We start from the raw sequence: 23730 nt of genomic DNA on the forward strand, positions 1-23730 counted from the left end.
TATATTAATGGAAATTTTAATTTTTACTGTAAGGGATTTGGGGAAATGTTTGGGAAATTCTTCTCATTGGTTTGCATTGGAGATGGTTTCAAACTATTCTTTACACAGTTCTTCTCCTTTTTCTGGCAAGGAGGCCTTCTTCTTGGGCATGTAAGTCATGCTGGATAAAGAATGCTTTCTAAATGTAGACAGCCTTCTCCTAAAGTTCCCGCCTGAAAAGAAATATAGGAGAGGGTCAAAGCAACAATTCGATGCAGCTAGAGACAAAGTTATGACCACCGACTTCTGCATTCTAAGGATAGAATCACAAGATTTAGTTTCATTGTGTAAAAAATAAAGGTGGAGTGCACGTTGAATATGATATGGCATGAAACTGATTAAAAAGGCAGCTGTTACAACTATGATCATTCCTATGGCCTTCTTACGACTTGACAGATTTTTCTTCATTGAATTTTTTAGTAAGGTCAAAATGATCATTGTGTAACAGACAAGTATAATGACAAAAGGGATGATGAAGCCAATGAATAATGACACATAATGTAAGATCAAAACATATTTTTTTGCTTGATTGTCCTGTGGAGGCTCAAAACACTTGGTATTGTTTTTCTCATCTTGGTAAGTTTTGGCCATTAAAAATGGGGAACTGGTCAAAATCACAAAAATCCAAATTCCAACACATACAAATCTGGCTTTTTTCTGTGTAACTAAATTAATATTCTGGACTGGGAAAACAATTGCAACACACCGGAAAAAGCTCATGGCTGTCATAAAGAAGATACTACAGTAGAGGTTGACATATAAGGCATAGGTGCTGAGGCGGCACAAAAAGTCACCAAAGAGCCAAATGCCTTTGTGAACATAATAGACCACACGGAGAGGCAGTGTGCATACACACAGGAGATCTGCCACTGCTAAATTAATCATGTATATTTGGAAGGCTGATTTCTCATGATACGTTTTTATCAGGACATACAGCACAAAGCCATTGCCAAAGAAACCCACAACAGAGATCATAGAATACAATGTAGAGTACACTTGATTGCGGAACTCATCAATAGTGTTCTGGCATATGTTATTACTGACAGAAGATACTGTCTGATTTCCGACTCCATCCATGTTCTTTAGGACTGTCCTCTTGGTTCCTGCAATATATACATATAAATTTTGTCATTACTACTCAACATTTGAACGATAGTGAGTGTTAATGCTTCATTTCATAGTGCCATTTTGTGTACTTTTAAACCACAACAGGAAGAAAGAGTTGTGAGGCAATGAGAAATTCAGTTGCAGGAGGAGAGTCTGGGGACTACAGGTACACAGAAAACTTCTATGTTCTCATTCATTTTTGCCTTCTGGTGTCCCTCTCATCCTTTAAGATCAAAGTCAAACTTTATACCTAGGGGAAATGATCTAATTTTTTGGGCATGCAACTACCTCTTATAGGGGAGATTCTTAATCTAGGGTATGGTAAAATCTTTGGAATGATGAAAATCAATGGTAGGAGAAGCCATTACATTCAATACATATTTGAAAATTCTACACTATAACGAGATTCTGATGAAAGGTGGTATAACTAGTTGTAATATACTTGTTGGGTGAAGAAACTTTAGTAGCTTCTTATTCCTGTTCTTCAATTAGATTTGTACTCACATCTTTGGTATTCAGCCACACACAATCCTTCCTTTCATAGCAAAAGTCTGTTACTTTGTTCAGCTAAGTTCATCATGGAATTTAACAATATCTGACTAAAAAGAGCTAGGAATGAGATAGTATAGAAGTTGTAATTTCTTCAATTTTCCTCTGGATTCTTTTAATTTTTATGAAGGTGGGAATAATTTATCAGTGTATAATGTACTAGATTTTTGTTGAAATTTAATTTGTTGACATTTACATGGCTTATGTTTGCTGGTAAGCAAAGCACTGGGATTTATAAGATGGGAAGAATACTTCAAGAACTACTAGCACTGGATGAGACCTATCTTGTGTCCAAACTAGAGATACAGAGGCAGGCAGCACTGGCAGTGGTTGCAGTAGGATGCAACTTCCCATGTTTTCTCCTGAGAACAAGTATATGTGCCATTGGGAATGTGTTATATATCCCATTGAACTGCTCCACTTATTTGTTCTGTACTTCCCCTTTATTTAAAAATGCTATTGTCGGGGCTGGAGAGATAGTTTAGTGGTTAAGCGCTTGCCTGTGAAGCCTAAGGAACCTGGTTCGAGGCTTGATTTCCCAGGACCCACGTTAGCTAGATGCACAAGGGGGCCCATGCATCTGGAGTTTGTTTGCAGTGGCTGGAATCCCTGGTGCGCCTGTTCTCTCTCTCTGCTTCTTTCTCTGTCTGTCGCTCTCAAATTAAGAAAAATGCTATTGTTACCAAGGACTCTTGAGATAAGATTTTAAAAAAATGAAGAGGAGTAGTTTGAGGCCATAAAGAAAAATGAGCCCACCATTCCTAATATCTGTGTATATTTAAATTTTCTCTCACTATTGTTTCACTGAACTCAGGTACAGTTGTAGAAGAAAGGAAAACTGCCCCAAATCAATGTAGTCTTTTTTTTTTTTTTTTTTTTTGGTGTTAATCCTGTGTTAGTTTTCCTGAAACTGAGTCATTTTATGATGTGAGGCACTAGATGGTGCTCTTGAGACTTTTTAATATAGCCTTCCCCCCTTAACTTTATTCAATATAATCAACAATTTTTGCATATTTCAAGATACATAAGCAATGCATGATGATCTAATGTAGGATACATTATAAAATGACTACTATATTCATTTCATAAAACAACAATTTCATCTATGTATATATTGTGAGATAACTGACACCATTAAGTTAATTAACATCTCCATCACAAGCCCAGTCCATGTCTGCAACCCCAGCATTTGGGAATCTGAGGCAGGAGGATTGTGAATTCAAGACTAGCTTGGGATATGTAGGAAACCTTGTCTCAAAACCAAAACTAGATCAAAACAAACACAAAACCACATCGATCATGTGATATACTTACCTGCTTTTGGGGTGTATGTGCTAAGAGTGCTTAATATCTATTGTCTTTGCAAATTTCAGTTGTACAATATAGTTTTATTAACTGTGAGCCACTATGCTGTGCATTTGATTGCAAGAATTTATTCTCCTTATAACTGAAAGTTTGTGCTCCTTGACCAATATCTTCTAAGCCCCTGGAAATCACCCACTTCTACACTCTTTTTCTGATAGAAAAATTTAAAGAACCATATTTCAAAAATATTAGATAATGATAAGTACCCTTTCCTACTGCCATCAACCTTTAGTTTATTTTACTGCAAACTTTCCAGAATAAGTTTTCACACATTGCAGTTTCCAGTTATGACCTGTCTTTGTTTAAAACCTTCAGTGCTGTTTATTCAGAAGGCATCAGGACACAGTAATGTTGAAATATCATGCCATACTACATGAATATATGTAGTCATTGCTTTCATGATTCCAAGTTCTTTCAGAATACGACAAAGAATTCTAATCTTGATATGTAAGGTTCTGCACAATTTGACTACAAAATTATTGTCCCTAGTGTTACTTTTACTTCACCCATTTGCAAACCTTGTAATTCAAGGAAACAGCTACTTTACTATAAAAGGAACATATGGCATGTGTTCTCTGACTTGCCTGTCTTTTTAATGGTGTCTTTTCTTCCTAAAATGCCCTTTCCTTCATATATACATATACAAAAATTACCCATTATTGGGCTGGAGAAATAGCTTAGTAGTTAAGCACTTGCCTGTGAAGCCTAAGGACCTCGGTTTGAGGCTCGATCCCCCAGGACCCACGTAAGCACAAGGGGGCGCATGCATCTGGAGGTAGTTTGCAGTGGCTGGAGGCCCTGGCGCACCCATTCTCTCTCTCTCTCTCTCTCTCTCTCTCTCTCTCTCTCTGCCTCTTTCTTTGTCTTTCACTCTCAAATAAAATAATAAACAAATTAAAAAACAAAATAAAATAATTACCCATTGTTTAGCTCAAATTCTACAAATTCTATCTTCCTGACTATACTTTACCTCAATTCCCATCTAAAGTAGTTTCTCTATTGAATTTCTAGGTAATTTTAAATATGTCTTGTTTATCAGTGATTTATATAAATATTTTATTTTCCCTTCCACACTGTCTGGCTGCTAAATAAGATACATTTCCCAAAGGTTCTACCACATATCTAGCTTTCCCATAAGCATTAAATAAGTGTTAATTGAATTCATAAGTGAACAATAAAACCATTTTCATTGGAAGGTATAACTATTCATTTGAAACCATTTACAGTTACTTTTTCATTCCAGTACAAATTAAACCCCTTTCAACTAAAGAATCTAAAGATGCTGGTGTAAGTAAGGCTGCTTGCTTAAATATGAAGACAGGCACTAAGTCATAAGGCTAACCATAAGGGTTAAAAAATACCCATATCATTGACATAGAATAAATATTTGTTCATTTGTTACATGTTACAAATACATTTGTAATTCTCCGATATTTGAACAATAGTTGCTCAGTAAAGCTGATGAATAACAAAGAGAAGCACACAAAGAAATGAATGGTGTCTGATTCAAATAATAAATTCCTGAGACCTTAGAAACCAAATGGAACTCCCTTAAACACTTCAGTATTCAGGCTCAATTGTTTATTTACATGTAAGTCAGACAAAGATTTATATTAGGCCATGACAAGATGACTGTAAAACTTTTAGACAAGGAGTGAGCCCTAAACAGGTAGAGATTATTTACTGCAAGTCAGCCATTTCACATACTATGGCTTTATAAGGTTGAGCAGCATTAAATGCATTTTTGCATAATTTAATGTGATTCTCCCAATGATATGACTCCCCACTATCTGGATACACAGTTCCTTTGGAAACTTAATATTTTTAAGAACAAGCTCCTGCCTTCAGACAGCTCATAGTTGTAGATGGGAGTGGGTATTGAAGAGTAATAACTCAAATGTGTGGTGAGGTTCCGTTATGTACAGTGAGAGTCATCTTAGCATAAAACAAATGAATCATGAATTGATTAATGAAAGCAAGTAATAAACAAGTGGGACTGATTTTATTTTTGTGCAAATAATAAGGGAAGTTACTTTGTTAAGAAAGGTGCAAGTTGAACAAATAAGATTTCTTTCAAAAATGTGAAGACATACCTCTTTTTGGTACTGCAGTTCCCTTCACGAATGTCCCTTCTTATGGCCACTGCTTCTTATGCTGCAATATCAGAGTATGCCCAGCCTGAAATCACAGGAAGTTAGAGACATCAGAAGCTGTCCATAAGTGTCATGGGAACTTAGTAACCTAAAGTAGAGATCCAGAGTGTGATGGGATATCAAAGTGACACTGACAGATTTAGGGCTGGTCACTGGATTCCAAGACTCCTTGTTTTCCTTCCATTCTTTTTCACATTCCCAGTGGGAGGAAAACTTGGAATACAGACACTGAGTGTTCACAGATGTTTGTTGATGTGTGCACATAGCTTTTATTCCTAAATGTCAACACAGTATTAAAAATGGCTCTATTTCTATTAAACCATGATATATTCGCTCATAAGCATTTAATTATAAAGGTCAAAGGAAAATAATTTGGAAATTCCTATCCAAAGGTCTAGTTTGCTATAAATAGGAGTTAGACTATGAAGCAAAAATTTCTGAGATAGCTTAGTACACAGTTTTCCTTGAAGAAATAATGGCTTGAACTCTCTACAGAGTCACAAAAGTATTGTTTTATCTTTATACTTTCACATACATACTTTCAGAGACCGCCTGTTATATAGCCTTGTTTGTTAAGTCATAATGAGTGTGTGTCTCTGCAATTAAATTATATCAGAAAATCAAACAAAGAATAACAAATCTGTAAGAATTGACCAGGGAATGGTTTTCCTAAAGCGGTGGCAACCTGAATACTGTAATTATAAATTTTTGTTGTGTTATGGCAACCTACATTCTTGTCTGCAAGGTCCCCAGAGATGGGCCACTTTTTCAATATGTGTGGTCCCAGTGTCAACAAAATAAATACCTTCCTTCAGTTTATTCTTAGCAAGTAGAAGCAAGCTGGACCTATTCAAAGAAATGCTATTGACAAAAAAGGAAGTCTAAAGGAAAACAAAGGAAATTAAAAAATATAAAATGTAGTCTAATTTTAAAACTACTGACCTTAGTGAACCTATTTCTATAATATTGCAGCTTGAATTTACTTCATACTTAGATAATTATTTTCAGAGCTTCATTGATATCTTCCTGTTCAAATTGTCCCTCCCCCCTTTTTTTTCCAGGTAAAGAGCTGACCAAGGTAACCTATTATAATGGGTAAAGCATAGATTTCAGATAAGTTACTAACAGTTGTGTTTTACATACTGTTAGTCAGTAACATTTTATCAATTTTTTTAATTTTTGTTTATTTATTTGAGAGAAGGAGAATGGGAGAATATGCACTCCAGGGCCTCCTGCCACTGCAAACAAACTCTAGACACATGTACCACCTTGTGCATCTAGTTTACATGGGTCCTGGGGAATCAAACTGAGGTCCTTTGGCTTTGCAGGCAAAAGCCTTAACTGCTAAACCATCTCTCCAGCCCCATCAGTTAACATTTTTGTCAGATTAGTTTTTCCCAAGTATTGATATATCAAAAGAAGTATACAAACTGTTCTATGTATAAAAAATCTTTCTGATTCTAAAATTTTATGATTCCACTCATAATCTCTAAAGAAAACTAAGTTTAGCACTGTCATACCTTCTTGGTTAAACAAAGCTTGTGCTTATTCCTAGAGTGGAACAAGATAGAAAGCTTATGAATTTCTAAAATCTATGTGTGGGTAGTGTAATATTACACATCTAATGTACAAAATGTTATTCATTTCCATGGTATCTGTGCAATAACTATTTAGTCCAACACTTATATGCACAAGGAAATAAATATCACATTGTCTGGGCAACCGTGAGTGTTGCTTTTTAAAGTTTGTAATTGTGGAACCATCCCAATTTATGATTGCTTTAAGGATTTTTAGCTTTGTCCATCCTTTCAGTTTTCTTGAGGATTCTTGTATCTCTAATAGCAGCTCATACCAGGATTGGACTCTACCATTCATAACTGGGTGAAGGTGAGGTGATGAAGTAAAAGTGTGGGTATGCGATTTTTTTCTTTGGTGCTGGGGCTTGAACTCTGGGCCTTGTATTCATACATTCCACCACTAAGCTATACTCACAGTCTGGATATGTGATTTTTAGATTTCCATTGTTTCATCCAGTTTACCATTCTGTAGATCTATAAAGGTCAGGTGTTTCTTTCTGTGAGAGCATGTGGTATAAGTGATCTATCTATACCTTCAGCAATGAGCTCAGACATAAATTGTTTGAACCATGCCAATATTTGGAATATAGGCTTGATGCCTTCTAAAGGCTTTAGAATAGTTCTGGGTTTGATAGCGGTGTTTTTTTTAACTGAGTGATAAGTGATAATTATTATGACCTAAAGTTACTTTACTTTCCAGAGCTCATAGATATTTTTCTTTAGCCTTGCCCCCCTTAAAGTTATGACATCTCTGGTTCTGATAGCATGACCGACTCTGAGAGAACCTCCAAAAGCTGTGTTTTTAAAAAACATTTGAAAATAATTTTAATAACCTATGCTTACATAGAACTTGTATAACTCTATACACCAAACTTACTAAAATTTCATCCATTCATATAAACCCAAAGATATTCTTACAAATTATATATCACTGTTAGCTGAGGTTCCACAGATAGAAATAGTAAGGCAGGAAGAAGCAGCTAGTTTTGGAGTTCATCAGACTCTAAAGCTATCCTTGTTTGTTCCCCTTTATCACCTCTTATATCAGATCCCTATCTTGCTTGATCTTTTGGATTCAGGGTTCTGGGAGCAATCGTATATCCATCCAATTCTGTGCATGCCTGAAATCTACTCTGCTGAAATCTAAGCTTAACAGGCTTGGATACTTGGGAAAGTATATATTTTACTTAATGAAAACAATCTCTTTTTTTTGTTGTTGTTTTAGGGCCCTAAATATACAAGTCCTCTTCCTCCAAAGTAAAAAGATTTTAATTTGTTTTATTTCAATAAAGTGCAATTCATAATGCAAACTCTCTGTGTCCAAATCCCTAAAAAAAAGCAAACTGCTACTTTTCTTTCTACTAATCAAAATGCCTCTGACATCTCCACCAGTTGTTAAAAATGTTAGCTGGAGTTGGTGAGCTCTCAATAGGTTTCTTCTAAGAAAACAAAATCAATTTTTTAGATTAAATAAATAACATCAAAATAAATTGTTCAAAAAGTTTCCCTAGAAATTACTTATCTGAGTTGGAGAGATGGCTCAGTGATTAGGGTGCTTGCCTGGAAAGCCTAAGGACCCAGGTTTGGTTCCCCAGTACACACATAAAACCAGATGCACAGAGTGGCGCATGCGTCTGGAGTTCACTTGCAGTGGCTGGAGGCCCTGGTATGTCCATTTTCACTCTATCTGCCCTTCTTTCTCTCCCTTCCCCCTCATAAAATATAAATAAAATATTTTATTTTTATTTATTTATTCATTTGACAGAGAAAGAGGGAGGGAGGGAGAGAGAGAGAATGGGCACGCCAGGGACTCCAGCCACTGCAAATGAACTCCAGATGCATGCGCCCCCTTGTGCATCTGGCTAATGTGGGCCCTGGGGAATCAAACCTGGGTCCTTTTGGCTTTACAGGCAAATGCCTTAACCGCTAAGCCATCCTTCCGGCACTAAAAAATATTTTTTTAAAGAAATTATTCATTTTCCTTAATTGATGCATCATGCTCCTTGATTAGTAGCTTCTCATCCTCCACCCCCTGATAGCTACTTTATTCATTGATTTAACAAATTTGAGCAATTTAGATAGTTCATATAGGTGGATGCTGTGTTTTTTTTTTTCCTATGACTGGCTTCACTTAGCATAATGGCCTCAACGTAGGCCCATATCATTACATATTGCAGAATTTCCTTATTTTCCAAGGCTGAATATTATGCTATTTTATTTATCTTTTCATTATTTGTGTCAATGGATACTTATGTTTTAATCTTTATTCCATATTACTTTTAAAAAACATATTTATTTATTGGGCTGGAGGGATGGCTTAGCAGTTAAGGCACTTGCCTACAAAGCCAAAGGATTTAGGTTTGATTCTCCAAGACCCATGTAAGCCAGATGCACAAGGTGGTGTATGTGTTTGCAGTTTGTTTGCTGTGTCTGGAGACTATTGTGTGCTCACTCTCTCTCAAATAAATAAATAAAAATAAAATATTAAAAATGTATTTATTGGGCTGGAGAGATGGCTTAGCGGTTAAGCGCTTGCCTGTGAAGCCTAAGGACCCCGGTTCAAGGCTCGGTTCCCCAGGTCCCACGTTAGCCAGATGCACAAGGGGGCGCACGCGTCTGGAGTTCGTTTGCAGAGGCTGGAAGCCCTGGCACGCCCATTCTCTCTCTCCCTCTATCTGTCTTTCTCTCTGTGTCTGTTGCTCTCAAATAAATAAATAAATAAAAATTTAAAAAAATGTATTTATTTATTTACTTGCAAGCAGAGAAAGACAGGACACACACACACACAGAGAGAGATAGAGATAGATAGATAGATAGATAGATAGATAGATAGATAGATAGATAGATAGATAGATAGAGTGTATGGGCATGCCAGGGTCTCCAGCTGCTGCAAATGGACTCTAGACACATGTGCCACTCTCCATCTGGCTGTATGTGAGTACTGTGGAATCAAACTCAGGTAGTTAGGCTTTGTAAGCAAGCACCTTAACCACTGAGCAATCTTTTCAGCCCCTATATTATTAGTATTTTAAAATATTTTTATATTTATTTATTTATTTGAGAGAAAGACACAGGGAAAGAAAGAGAATGGCCTCCAGCCACTGCAAAGGAAGTCTAGACCCATGTGTCGCCTTTTGCATCTGGCTTACGTGGGTCCTAGGGAATTGAACCTGGGTCCTTTGGCTTTGCAGGCAAGTGTCTTAACTGCTAAGCCATCTTTCTGGGCCCCTATTATTTTTTATTTGTTTAATTTTTATTCCATATTATTCTTATAATGAGTATCACATTTTATAAATAAAAACTAAGTTTTTATTAAGTAGAAAGTTTGTATGGTTACATCATGCCTTAGTACCATCATTTCCCTCCCTGTCCCCATGCCACTGAGGGCCGTACTTAGTGGGATTGCTGGTATTCACCATGAGTTGTGGGTTATGAGTTGTGAGAGCAGCAGTCTGTCATTGTGTTTGTGTGTGGGAGGGGTGGGACAATCTTTCTGGATATTTTCTCACATCTTGTGGCTCTTAAATTCTTTCTCCCCCACCCCTTCCACAAAATTTCCTGAGCCTTGGTGAATGTGCCCTAAGTATACTTTGGTGTTGAGCTCTCAGCAGTTTCTGGATTTCTGCTTTGGTGTGTTTTGAGTATAATCAGGGTAAAGACATTTGTTTTTACTTATAGCAAACCATGTTTTCTTCAAGAGAGGAGAAAAAACTTACTTTTCTACTGAAGTTAGAAAAATGTGAGCCGGGCATGGTGGCGCACGCCTTTACTCCCAGCACTTGGGAGGCAGAGGTATGAGGATCTCCATGAGTTTGAGACCACCCTGAGACTCCATAATGAATTTCAGGTCAGCCTGGCATAGAGTGAGAGCCTACCTCGAAAAAACAAAAACAAAAAAAAAAACGAAAAATGTGGATAGAGTGGCAAAAACACAGTAGCCTTTTAATTGCATTTTCTTTTTTTTTCTTTTTATTTATTTATTTCAGAGCGACAGACAGAGAGAGAAAGAGGCAGTATTTGATTAATTTTGTCTTAACTGAATTTCTATAGTAAAGAAAGCATGTGTCACCCATCTTAATGTTCTCAGCAAGCTTAACCCAGGGCTTGGGACTCAGTAATAAGTAGGTGTTTCTGACCGACAGTAAATCATTAGCAGGGATCAAACATGAAGATGACACCTGACTCATATTGGTCTGGGAGTAATATTGCCAAAGGGTTGGCCTTGACCTACCACTATGTTATTTATATTCTTTGTAAAAAGGGAATTAGGCAGATGTTACTAACTTGTGGGTAGAGTTATAAATCTAGTTAACCTTGCAAAATTAAATGAGATAGGTTATATAACTAAGGTGAGTGCCAAGTAAATTTATGCAATTTTTTTTTTTTTTGCTTTTCAAGGTAGTGTCTCACTCTAGTACAGGCTGACCTGGAATTCACTATGTAGTCTCAGGGTGGCCTTGAACTCATGGCAATCCTCCTACCTCTGCCTCCCAAGTGCTGGGATTAAAGGCATGTGCCACCACGCTTGGCAATTTATGTAGTTTTTTAAATGCCAGTGAATAATTGGTATTCATTCCAAGAAGGAGAGAGAGAGACAGAGACAGAAAGACAGAAGATCTAGACTGCAGGCTTCAACTTGTTGATAAATCAGAAATAGAGAGTTAGTCATAGTTGATACCATATTGGTAATACCTCCTTCCTAAGAAACTTAACTGCCTATAAAAAAGTATAAATATCATTCCACAAGCATTTTCTGAACTACTACTGTCACTGTATATATGTTAGAATAAAATCAAATTTGCTTCTCTAAGGTCTATCCTGGTAGAAAAACTATGCCAGTGTTACCTGGGTATCCTTAGAACAGAAAATGGCAGGTAAATTGTTAGTGCAATGGTTCAGGACTTCATGAGGAGTTGAGACCAGATATGATGACAGTAATGAGTTATATGAGAAGGGATGAAATCTGTTCCAACACACTGTGTGGTGAACCAAACCACTATGAACAAATCAGAGGAAAGAAGTGATGTATCAAGGTACTGAAAATAATTCTCAAACAGAGCTACTCAGTAAAAGGAAGTTACTAGATATGGCTATAAAATACCTGGCTGAACATGGTGGCTCACACCTTTAATTCAAGCACTTAATAGTTGAGTTGGGAAGGTCAGCAGGAGTTCCAGGTCAGCCTAGACTAGAGTGAGAACATGCTTCATGCTTCAATAAGCCAAAAATTGTACTTAGAATGAATTGGGTTTTACAGAATATTAGAGATGGAAGTGCATTCAGAGAACATCTAATCTAACCTCATTTCCTCATGACCCAGAAGATAAAATGATTGTTAGAAGTAACACAGTGAATTAGTAGCAGAGCCAGAACACCTATATCATGCATAGATCAGTGCTATTTTCACTGTACCACATGACTAAATTTCTGATTCCACAATTCTCTTCCATGTTTAAGAAAAACTGCTGGTGCTAGAGATGTATCTCAGTTGAGAGAATGTTTGTCTAGGCTGCACAAAGTCTTGGGTTTGATACCCAGCATTACATAAACCATTTATGGTGGCACGTGCCTGCAATTCAGGAGGGAGATGTAGGAGGATGAGGAGCTCAAGATTATCCTCAATTTACATAGTCAGTTTGAGGTTAGCCTAGGCTACATAAGACCTTGTCTTAAAAAGGGACAATCTCTTGCATCATCTCTGTAATAAAACTTTTCTGTCTTCTTTTTTTTTTTAATTATCTATTTATTTATTTGAGAGCAACAGACACAGAGAGAAAGACAGATAGAGGGAGAGAGAGAGAGAATGGGCATGCCAGGGCTTCCAGCCTCTGCAAACGAACTCCAGACACGTGTGCCCCCTTGTGCATCTGGCTAACGTGGGACCTGGGGAACCGAGCCTCGAACCGGGGTCCTTAGGCTTCACAGGCAAGCGCTTAACCGCTAAGCCATCTCTCCAGCCCCTTTTCTGTCTTCTATTGTGATAGACTAGTTATATCAAAACAGGGCTTGGGCTGTAGTATGCTCAATGGCTAGAGTGTTTGCCTAGCATGCATGAAACCCTGCATTTGATTCCCAGCACTGCACAAAAAGGCATGTTAGCACACACTTAAAATCCTAGCATTTAGGAGGTAGAGGCAGGAGGATCAGAAGTTCAAGTTCTTCCTTAGCTACGCATGGCTAATGATAGGGCTAACACTGGAGTTCAGCCGTTGAGACTATCAGACCTGTTCTGCTGCTACACAGCTGCCCACATCCCCATTCTTTTTAAAAAAAAATCTCCATTAATGACACAGTTTTTCATATAATCATTTGAGGTCATCAATGCAGCCAAAATCTGTGAAATTGTAACATTTGCCTCTCTTTTATTTTCTTTTTGTCTGGTTTTTGAGACAAAGTCTCATTATGCAGGCTGGGATTCCAGGATGGCCTCAAACTCACAATCCTCCTGACTCAGCCTTCTGAGTACTAGGATTAAAGGCATACACTACCATGCCTTACTTAGTCCTCTGTTCTTTGTAATATTTATCAACATTTATGTGGATAAAGAAATCTCTCTTAGTCATAAACTACTCACCTGAACTTTAGTTTCTTATTTTTAGCTGATTATTAAATTGATGTACTTAGATGACTTGATTTTGTTTTGTTAATTTCATCAATCTTTCCTCACAAGTTAATATCTCCCACTGAATTTTTTTTGCTTTATGTTTTTACATTGTCATTGATAGTTTTCTAGATACTGGTGCATAGAATTTAGCACTCATCTTTGACTCAACCCCATCCTTATCTCTCATCAAATTCTGTTTCTCTGTTTTGTAATATCTGACCCTCTCTGCTTTGTCAACTTAGTTCAGGATCCTTATCTCATATTTCATCTACTTGAAGATACTTGAACTATGTATGTATCCGTTTGCACCCTCATATGGTCTAAGTGAACATGGGGAACTTGGTCTTGTGCTTCAAGGTTCAGGCTGATGCTCTATGATTGTTTCCATGCTTATTTAATTGCATTGGTGCCCTGATTCTTTTTGTAAGTGCTCTTGCTTATGTAACTGTTACTTAGGCAGTGAGTCCAGTAGTGACAACGACTGTGCATTACTCATTGTTGCTCTCTTTTTTCTCTTAATTGGTCAACTTTAGAAAAGCAACTAGTTTTAAGTATTTTTGAGTAACAGAGTACTTATATCCCCTAGGTTTGTAGGAGATAATATGAACAGGTTTTTGTTTTGTTTTGTTTTTGGTTTGAAAACATGGGTGCTATTCTGTAAACTGTAAATAATTATGTAAAATGGAAGTGAAATGTGGACACCTCCAGGAGGCCTGAAGCTATTAAGATATCTGAAAAGTGAAAAGTACAAAGGACTATATGTCATGGATGGGAAGAAAAAGGGACCAGGCAGATTTCATTCACATGCTTAGGCAGGAAAAGAAGGCAAAGACTTAAAACAAAAAAGATATAAGGCATCAAGGGCAGGAAGAGAGTTCAAAAGTGGCCTAGATCTGACTGATACAAAGACCCAAAGATATGACAACAGAACCTGGATAAAACTGACAATAGATGTTATTGAAAACAGAAGACCAAAAGATTAAATCAGTATCTGGTTATACTTTTATGATTCAATTAAGCTGAATCCTTCCCAAGACTTCCTTTACTGGATGGTCTGTGTGTATTGGAGGGTTGCCTGCAGGAATGGGGTGACAAGGCTAGAGTCTAAGCAGAAGAGGAAATGGAGGAGGCTGGGACTACCTCTGTTTCCGTTGCAAAGTAGCAAGATGTAGGATACATTTTATGAGGGTATAGGTCAATGTAGCTCCACCTTTGTTTGACTAAGTCCTCAATGTCCTCTTTTTTCTGTTTCTTATTTTTATCAAATGGAAAATATTATAACATTATTCATTTTATAAGTCTGAAATCATGGATGGTAGGAACTGTGTTGTATTATCTTTTGCTAGAGCAAGCTTGTACTAATTATTTGTTGTATTGGTACACAAATCCATATGAGAACTAAGAAATATTAGTTTTATAAACTGTGAAACACTATAGAAATACAATTGTTGTAATTTTCTTTCCAACTCATATAAGAATAAATTCAGGTCTTACTTCTTGACATGGACTTTTATTATCCCAAAGTCTTTGAACTTGTATTGTTTATTGTCTACAATAATAATATGTTGGTCATAATGTACTGCATGGTATGGTATTATTATTATTATTATTATTATATTTTTGGTTTTTCAAGGTAGGGTCTCTCTCTAGACCAGGGTGACCGGGAATTCATTTTATAGTCTCAGGGTGGCCTTGAACTTATGACAATCTTTTTACCTCTACTCTCCAAGTGCTGGGATTAAAGGCATGTGCCACCATGCTTGGCTTGTATGGTATTTTCAACATGTAGGGACCTTGTCTTCCCCATGAAATTTTCTTGGGCAGGAAAACATCCAGGTATTGTTTTCTTAAGCCCTGTGATTTCAAAGTCTCATGGCAGTGTTTGTATGAAGAAAATATGTAATAGATGTTTATCAAGTGATAGATTATTGATTTTTTGGAGCAAAGATACCTATCCTTACGGAGGGGTGTTATCTATACACAATGAATTTTGTTCTAATGGTCACAGTAGCTTTTCTCCATTGATAATAAAAGATCTTTGGGCAAGGGAGAATGATACTCCTATCCTATCATTTCTGTAAGTACTATTCATTCTTGCTATTTCCAGAGATACATTTAACATTCTCATTAGTATTGAAAACTACAGATATGCTGCATTGGTGACAGCTCTCAGATATTACTTTAACAACAGATTATTCTCTTAAGGAGAGAAGATAATGCTCACCAAATCAGGAAACTATTGTTAGACAGTTGGGATGTAGCCACAGGACCCTATGAAGCCCCCCAAAAACAGACTGGGACATTCAGACACAGCATGCTTCTCTCTCTGCATAGTATTGAGTTACAAACACAGTAATCAGATTGAAGTGATATGTAAGGCCTGACCAGAAGGGAAATGCAAGTCACAAAAGTCAACAGAGGGCTGGAGAGATAGCTTAGCGGTTAAGCGCTTGCCTGTGAAGCCTAAGGACCCTGGTTTGAGGCTCGGTTCCCCAGGTCCCACGTTAGCCAGATGCACAAAGGGGCGCACGCGTCTGGAGTTTGTTTGCAGAGGCTGGAAGCCCTGGCGCGCCCATTCTCTCTCTCTCCCTCTATCTGTCTTTCTTTCATGTGTCTGTCGCTCTCAAATAAATAAATAAAAAATTAAAAAAAAAAAAAAGTCAACAGAGATCCTGATGAGTGCATAGCTGTGGGTATATGGTGGTGGTGGGGTACTTTTACCTTTAGTTTGGGTGACAGAAATAGGTTAAAGAGAATCTACATATTTTTGAACATTTTGTTAAGACTAAGTACAGGGCTTAGTGTCTTCCATGGTTACCTGTATAAGTCCATTTTCAATTACTAGCAATATAGATTCTCCTAAAACTCTGAGGACATTGTGCAGAACTGAATCTGAGGCCTGACCTCATCTCTTGGCATTTCAATATCTAAATCTGGACAGTAAGATAGTTTTTATCAAGGTGATAACTTATTCAGGCTAATTAAGCGTTCAAATTCAATTAAGCATAATGGTTAACAAATTGGGAATGAAAAGAATCTATTTATTTGACAGAAAGAAAGAGGGAGGGAAGGAAGATAGAGGGAGGGAGGGAGGGGGAGAGAGAGAGAGAGAGAGAGAGAGGGAGGGAGGGAGAGAATGGGTGTACCAGGGCCTCTAGCCACTGCAAACGAACCCCAGATGTATGCGCTCCCTTGTGCATCTGGCTAACGTAGGTCCTGGGGAATTGAACCTGGGTCCTTTGGCTTTGCAGGCAAACACTTTAACTTCTAAGCCATCCCTCCAGCCCTGAAAAGAATTTTTTACTACCTTGTGAGGCCCAGAGACTTCTTAAGACCTTTGCAATAAGGCACAAGACATATCAGAAAAGCTTGAGCATCATTACTGCTAGGTTTATTCTGCTTAGCCCAGGACAAACACAATTCTATGTAAAAACACAGAAGCTATTAATCTGATAGATGAGAAGTATTCATAAGCCTCATACTACAGATATATCAAAATGTGATTCCAACCTGGATTTTCCTTCCCTTAAAAACTTTAGTGTAAAAGAAAAGAAAATATGAAGTTACCAGAGTCTCAAGTCTAGGTCTCAAGTCTTTCCTTTTTACATCAATTACATTAAAGCAGGAGCTCAAATGTCTGGGATGTATTGATTCTAAATAAGCCCTAAAATAAGATAATGATAGTCTGTCAAAAGGGATACAAACTATGTGTTTAAAAATCTAAGGGCCTATGTCTACCCTTCTCTTATGTCTCTTTCCTTCTTTTTTATACAAAGTCCTCTCCATGACAAATATCTCACAAAAGTTTGAAGACTTTCTTTCTTTTCCTCTTATGTACCTCTTCTTTTCCCCGATCTATAAGAAGGACTAGAGGGGCACAAAGAAGGGAGAAATCACATTGTGATAGTATGAGACGGGATAGAATGATAAGCAGAATACAAGACTTTTGTGCATGAAACTTACATTAAAACAGCGACCCTCTACTAACTTATGAAGAATTCTTAGCCATATGTGGTGGCAGCCTGAGACAACATAGTGAATTCCAGGTCAGCCTAGGCTACAGTGAAAAAAAAAGAAAAAAAAATGAAACAAACAAACAAAAATTCTTAAAAACCAAAGCAATTGTCACTTAGCAACAGGATTGTGACATGAATTAATGTATCTAAAGATATCTGCATTTACCTCATCAGATTAAATGATTTCTTTTATTGACTCATTTGTAGACATGAAGATATACCACTACTTGTTATGAATCTATCATACTTTGTAGTGGTTATATTTCTTCATTGTAAACCAACAAATTGATACTCTGACTCAAAAATCCATCTTTTTGGTAGAATTGATAGTTATTTCTCTCAGAATTTTGCTCATCCTAGAGAAGCCTTTTTTAGCTGGCCCTTAAGTTATGTTTATGCAGCCAGAAATCTAGATAAAACAGGGGTAAGGGATAAAGGTAGCTGTAGGTTACTGCATGTTAGGGAGAGATATATGTCATATATAGACTTACATATAATGGGAACAGGTTTTGTTTTATTATAACTCAGAGTGTGTTTGTACAAGTAATTTTGTGATACAGCAGTGGAATATTGCTTTATAGTCTGAACATCGCATAAAATTATTTTGATTATTAGCTTTTTGACCCAAATAATCCCTGGGCTTAATGGATGTAGTAGGCAAATAACAAAAAAATAGTAGTTGGGCCATGGAGATGACTCAGTAGTTAGAGGCACTTGCTTGCAAAGCCTGCTCTCCTCGGTTTAATTCTCCAGCACCCATGTAAATCCAGATGCAAATGACACATCCACCTGTTATCCAAACGTGTTCATGACAATGGGAGGCTAAATGAGGCAAATCCAAAGCACATAGACCATCTAGTCTGACACTCCTTTGCAGTCTAGCAATTTGCAAGAGACCTAAGATGGATCACAGGTACCTTCAAGCTGTCCTCTGACTTTCACATGTTTATGCATATACACACGTATACACACACACACACACACACACACACACACACACTAAATAAATAATGGTGATATGATCAAAGTTTTCTTTTTCGTTTTTGTTTTTTTGAGGTAGGGTTTCACTCTGGTCCAGGCAGACCTGGAATTAATTATGTAGTCTCAGGGTGGCCTCGAACTCATGGCTATCCTCCTACCTCTGCCTCCTGAGTGCTGGATTTAAAGGCGTGTGCCACCATGCCCGGCTGATCAAAGTTTTACATTAAAATATTTTTTCCAGGGCTGGGGAAATGGCTTAGTGATGCTTGCTTGTAAAGCCTGAAGGCTTGAGTTTGACCACCCAGTACTCATGTAAAGCCAGATGCACAATGTGGTATATGCATATAAAGTTTGTTTTCACTGGCAAGAGGCCCTGACATGGATATACATTCTCTGTCTTTCTCTTGTGAATGAGCACAAATAAATAACAGTATTCAAAATATTTTCTTCTTTTTGGAATCATGCAAAGTTACTGCAGTCCTAATGGGAAATGGAGTGCTGGATCTTACTAACAGGACCTTGGAATAGGATGAGACTCCTGAAACTTAGAGGGACCCCTGGCCTCGAACTGTGATATAGTGAGCAGGAAAGAGCTGGTTTTACTGACCGGCCACATGCATCCAGCTTTGAGATGTGTTTTATGCTGACGGAATGAATGAACTTCATTTATTTATTTATTTATTTATTTATTTATTTATTTATTTATTTATTTATTGAGGTAGGGTTTCTCTCTAGCCCAGGCTGACCTGGAACTCAATATGTAGTCTCAGGGTTGTCTTGAACTCACAGCAGTCCTCCTACCTCTACCTCCAAGTGGTGGGATTAAACATGTGCCACCAGGCCCGGCATGAATGAACTTTAAACAAAACTCTTTGGATGATGGCTTGCGTCTTAAAGTTGCTTTCATATATGTCATTTTGACAGATTTTGCAAATGCAGTTATCACATCACTGTACTTGACACATGAGAAAATTAAGAAATACCAACATTCAATAACCTGTTGGAAAGTTCACAGCTGATTAAACGTTAAAGTGAAGATGAACCCTCAGTTCTTTAGGCCCAGATTCCTTCCTATTGAGATCTGTGCCACCAGATAGTTTAGGGTAGCTACTGAAAGGCTGCGAAGAATTTGACATAATTCAAACTGAAAGATAGCTTGACGCAAAACATTCCAATGCTCACTAATGTTAGAATTAGATTCTTAATATTTTGTATGCATGTTGCATATGGACCTAATGCTAGTTATAGTTGGATGGGAGAAGCTCAAAAAATAAATAACCCAGTACCTTCCCTCATGAATCTTGGCATACTTGGAGAAGAATGATTATATTTTTGAGGCATATGTTTATAAAGACCTTCTTTCTCTTGCCTGAAGATGTAGGTATTACCTGTTTTAGTCCTTGGTCATTACTTTGATTTGCTCATTTGGAACACACTTTTTACATTCTCCTCCAGTTCTTCTCCATGTCATTATCACTGTCACCAACATAACCCCAATCTGCTAATCTTCTACCATTTTCATTGTCTTTCACTTCCAGTTTTTAATTTTTTTGTTTATTTTTATTTATTTATTTGAGAGCAACAGAGAGAGAGAGAGAGAGAGAGAGAGAGAGAGAGAGAGAGAGGCAGATAGAGAGAGAGAGAGAGAGAGAGAGAGAGAGAGAGAGAGAGAGAGGGAGAGAATGGGCTCTCCAGGGCCTCTAGCCACTGCAAATGAACTCCAGACGCATGTGCCACCTTGTGCATCTGGCTTATCTGGGTCCTGGGGAATCAAACTGAGGTCCTTTGGCTTTACAGGCAAGTGCCTTAACTGCTAAGCCATCTCTCTAGCCCTCAGTTCCAGTTTTAACCAAAGGTAGTGAAGTTGATGAAATTTTGCCAATCATTTAAAAATGCCTTCCATAATTGAAATTAGATGTGAGTTTCTCTATTAGAAAGTGCCTGGAATTTATTGTCTAATATTCTTGCCTTATTTTTAATTTTTATTTATTTAATTTTTTTAAAATGGCAGGACTTTTAAAAAGTATTAGTTTATTTATTTGAGAGAGAGAGAGAGAGAGAGGGAGAGGGAGGGAGAGAGAGAGGCAGGCAGATAAAGAGGGCTTTATCTGTGCCAGGGCTTCTAGCCACTGCAAATGAACTACAGATGCATGTGCCCCCTTGTGCACCCGACTTACGTGGGTCCTGGGGAATTGAACCATGGTCCTTAGGTTAAGCCATTTCCCCAGCTCTGACCTTGTTTTTTAAATTCAAAATTCTTTTCTGTTATTATGTATCTCAGCCTCTTCACTCTAGCCAGATTAAGCTCCTTGATACTCCCTATAGGTGTTCAGCTTACTCCTTATACTATTTCTGACATCATTTGTTATTAGAATTGAATTAAAACACTATTATTCTAGTCACTTAACATGTACAAGGCAAGATTGCTCAGCATACTCCCAGATTCTTTCAGGCTTGTCTTATTTCATCTCCTTTCTAAAGCCTCTCAATTCAGTATGAATTGTTTTTCTCTGGACACTTACCATTTCAAAACTGATGCTGGTTTGTTACTGTATGTTTTATAATTCCACCAGCCTGGTAAGTCCCCTAAGGATAGGGACTGTGTCTTATCTTCTTTTGTGCCACATACTGTATTGAGTATGAACACCTACTTTACTTAGTTACAAAAAGAATGGTTTTCTCAATAGGAACATGAGGGAAAAAAATCCCAAGTAGAGTTAGGAATGTAGCTTAGTTGTCATGGGTTTCATCCTTAGCATTGCAAAAAAAAAAAAAAAAAGTCTCAAAGTAGCTGTCCATACAGAGCTATTTTTTTTAAAAAAAAGATATTTATTTATTTGAGAAAGCAAAAGAGAGAGGAGAGAGAGAGAGAGAGAGAGAGAGAGAGAGAAACACCACTCCAGGGCCTCCAACCACTGTAAATGAACTCCAGATGCATGTACCACCTTGTGAATCTGGCTTATGTGGGCCCTGGGAATCGAACTGGGGTCCTTTGGCTTTGCAGGCAAATGCCTTAACCACTAAGCCATCTCTCCAGCCCAATACAGAGCTCTTTTGATTGGGAGACCATGACAGTTACTCTTCATGGTGTAAAATATACAAAATTAGATACATACCTCGGGAATCCCTCATTATCAGCTAATGATACTGCAAATGTCAAGTTACAATTTTCTGTATCATGAAAGAATATTGCTTTTACCTCAGTTAGTTCATGAATATATTAAAAAAATTGATTAAATGTATGAGGAAGGAGAAGGCAGTGGGAAATGAGGATGTCTGGTACTGGATTAGATACATACTGACATAAAATTCAGCCTTGCCTCAATTTGCAAGCATTCTTTGTCCTCCTATTCTATTTGGGCTTACTGGATCCTAATAGGACTTACCTTATTTACAGGACCTAACAGGCCAGTATATTCAATACTTAGGAAAACTGAAGACAATTTTTTTTTTGAGAGAGCAATGTTTTTTTTAAGGCGACAGATGTAAATATGATATTTGTGATTATTTATTATATAGAAGATACATGTAGATTTTCATCCTAATTGGGCCAATAATTATAAAATAACTATATCAAATATTTTAATGACTAAAATTGTTGCAATAGATATAATAAATTTAAAGTAGTATATAAACAAGTTCTACTAATATATCAACAATGCAATGAAGTTCATGATTCACTATAAAATGTATGTCATTATCTGGGAAATAATATGCAAACAAGTTTAAGGTAGTTACATTTTCTTTTAGAATAATCACCTGCTAAATACACAATGGTGTGACCTCTTTCTAGATTTCAAGGGAATTGCAGTGCACTGGGACACAGGGCAGTGGTTTTAAAAGAGGCAGAGCCCACCAGCCCACTTGCCCACCACTAAAACACAGCTTCTTTGTAGTCAAGTAGAAAAACTGTTCTTGGCTAAAGATTATATTAAGACATATGAATATTTGGTTCTCTGTTAACCTAGCCTATTTCTATTTAAATATGTAAAAGTTACAAAATAGATCATAGGCATTTCTCATTTGTAGTTGAGCTAGCTTTTTTTCTGTAGTCTTTAGTTAGAATTCACCAATTTCTTTTCTTTTCTTTTTTTTTTTGAGGTAGGGTATTTCTAATAGCACAGTGTGTTTCAAGGAAATTTCTTAACCTTTTTTCTGAGAGAGAGAGAGAGAGCAAGAGAGAGAATGTACCCTGTCTCAATTACAGGATGTTGAGCATATCAGGTCACTCTTCACTGCTTGATTTACCTTTAGCAGTCACTATATATTTTCGTGCCACATCAAAAACAACTGCCCCCATATTAGCACTGGACTCCATGGAACCCTTAAGATGAGATTTTAAAGTCTACTTTGCACTTCTGGCTTAATCGCAAAAGTAGTTTCTCCTCTGCACCTGGAGTCTGCAGCCAGAGGCAGTGAAGCACACTGTTGACAGGCTGATTAGATGATAAAATCTCTGGTGGAGGACCAAAGCAGAAAGTTCATATTAGCAGTTTAATTTAAAGCAGCAAAGGCACATTAGTTATCCCAAAACTCTGAGGAATTTGTAAAATCTGCCAACAGCTGAATTTTATTGCACATTGTTTTGGTATTGGTACTACTGAAGCATGCAGTCTCCTTACCTGCTGCCTTCAAGCTTCACAGTTTAGGGTTCCTTTGTGTTTTCTCTCAGAAGCGAAATCCAAGTCTTCAGTAAATCCAATCTATCAGTCCTTCAGTTGAGAGAGCTGCAGAGTAAACTGGGATACCCAGGATGGTGCTAAAAGTGCACTCCATTCGCAGGGTGCATACTCTTTAGGCAAGCTTCTTGCAAAGTTGTGTTGCTGCTATTTTTCAAGAAGAGAGAGGTCAGGGCAGGGCACATTTGCTAGCCAACATATACTAATTCTTCTTCCTCTTTCTGATTAGTCCTCAAGCTGTTTAAAGCAAGCCAGAGTTTGGCTTCTTTGGTGCAAAGTGGGGGAGGGGAAGGTACAGAGAGAGAGAGAGAGGAAAGATAGAAACTGGAGAGTTGCTGGTTATGTGCATAAAGGAGTTTTTATCTCTAGCTACAGCAAAAGAGCCTTCAGAAAACCATGTAGCTGCACTGAGAGGAGAGGCAGGGAGGAGTGTATGCTGTTCAGCTTAATTCTCTCTGATTTTATTTTTTTTATGACTGGAGGGTGATTAGACTATTTGCAGGCGGGGAAAAATAATCCTACCAGTATATGCTAATATAACTGGCATTATGTGAAACTTGATCTTAAGCAAGATAATCTCTCCCTCCCTCTCCTTCCCCCCCTCTTCTTTATACATGTGTGACTTTATGAACATTCTAAAAAGCCCTTCCTGTTTTGGTG

General features: G+C 37.5%; 1 protein-coding gene across 1 annotated transcript; it reads right to left on the bottom strand.

Moving 5' to 3' along the window:
• Cysltr1 (cysteinyl leukotriene receptor 1) lies at positions 1 to 23491 on the bottom strand. The gene is made up of 3 exons (XM_004666972.2): positions 23014 to 23491; positions 5154 to 5238; positions 1 to 1142 (listed from the first exon to the last, which is right to left on the bottom strand). Exon 3 carries the CDS (start codon positions 1114 to 1116, stop codon positions 94 to 96), a length of 1023 nt encoding a protein of 340 aa, XP_004667029.1. The 5' UTR covers positions 1117 to 1142; positions 5154 to 5238; positions 23014 to 23491; the 3' UTR covers positions 1 to 93.
• Positions 23492 to 23730: the final 239 nt, after the last annotated feature.

This window comes from Jaculus jaculus, chromosome X (genome assembly GCF_020740685.1).
Source record: "Jaculus jaculus isolate mJacJac1 chromosome X, mJacJac1.mat.Y.cur, whole genome shotgun sequence".
Lineage (NCBI taxonomy): Eukaryota > Metazoa > Chordata > Mammalia > Rodentia > Dipodidae > Jaculus > Jaculus jaculus.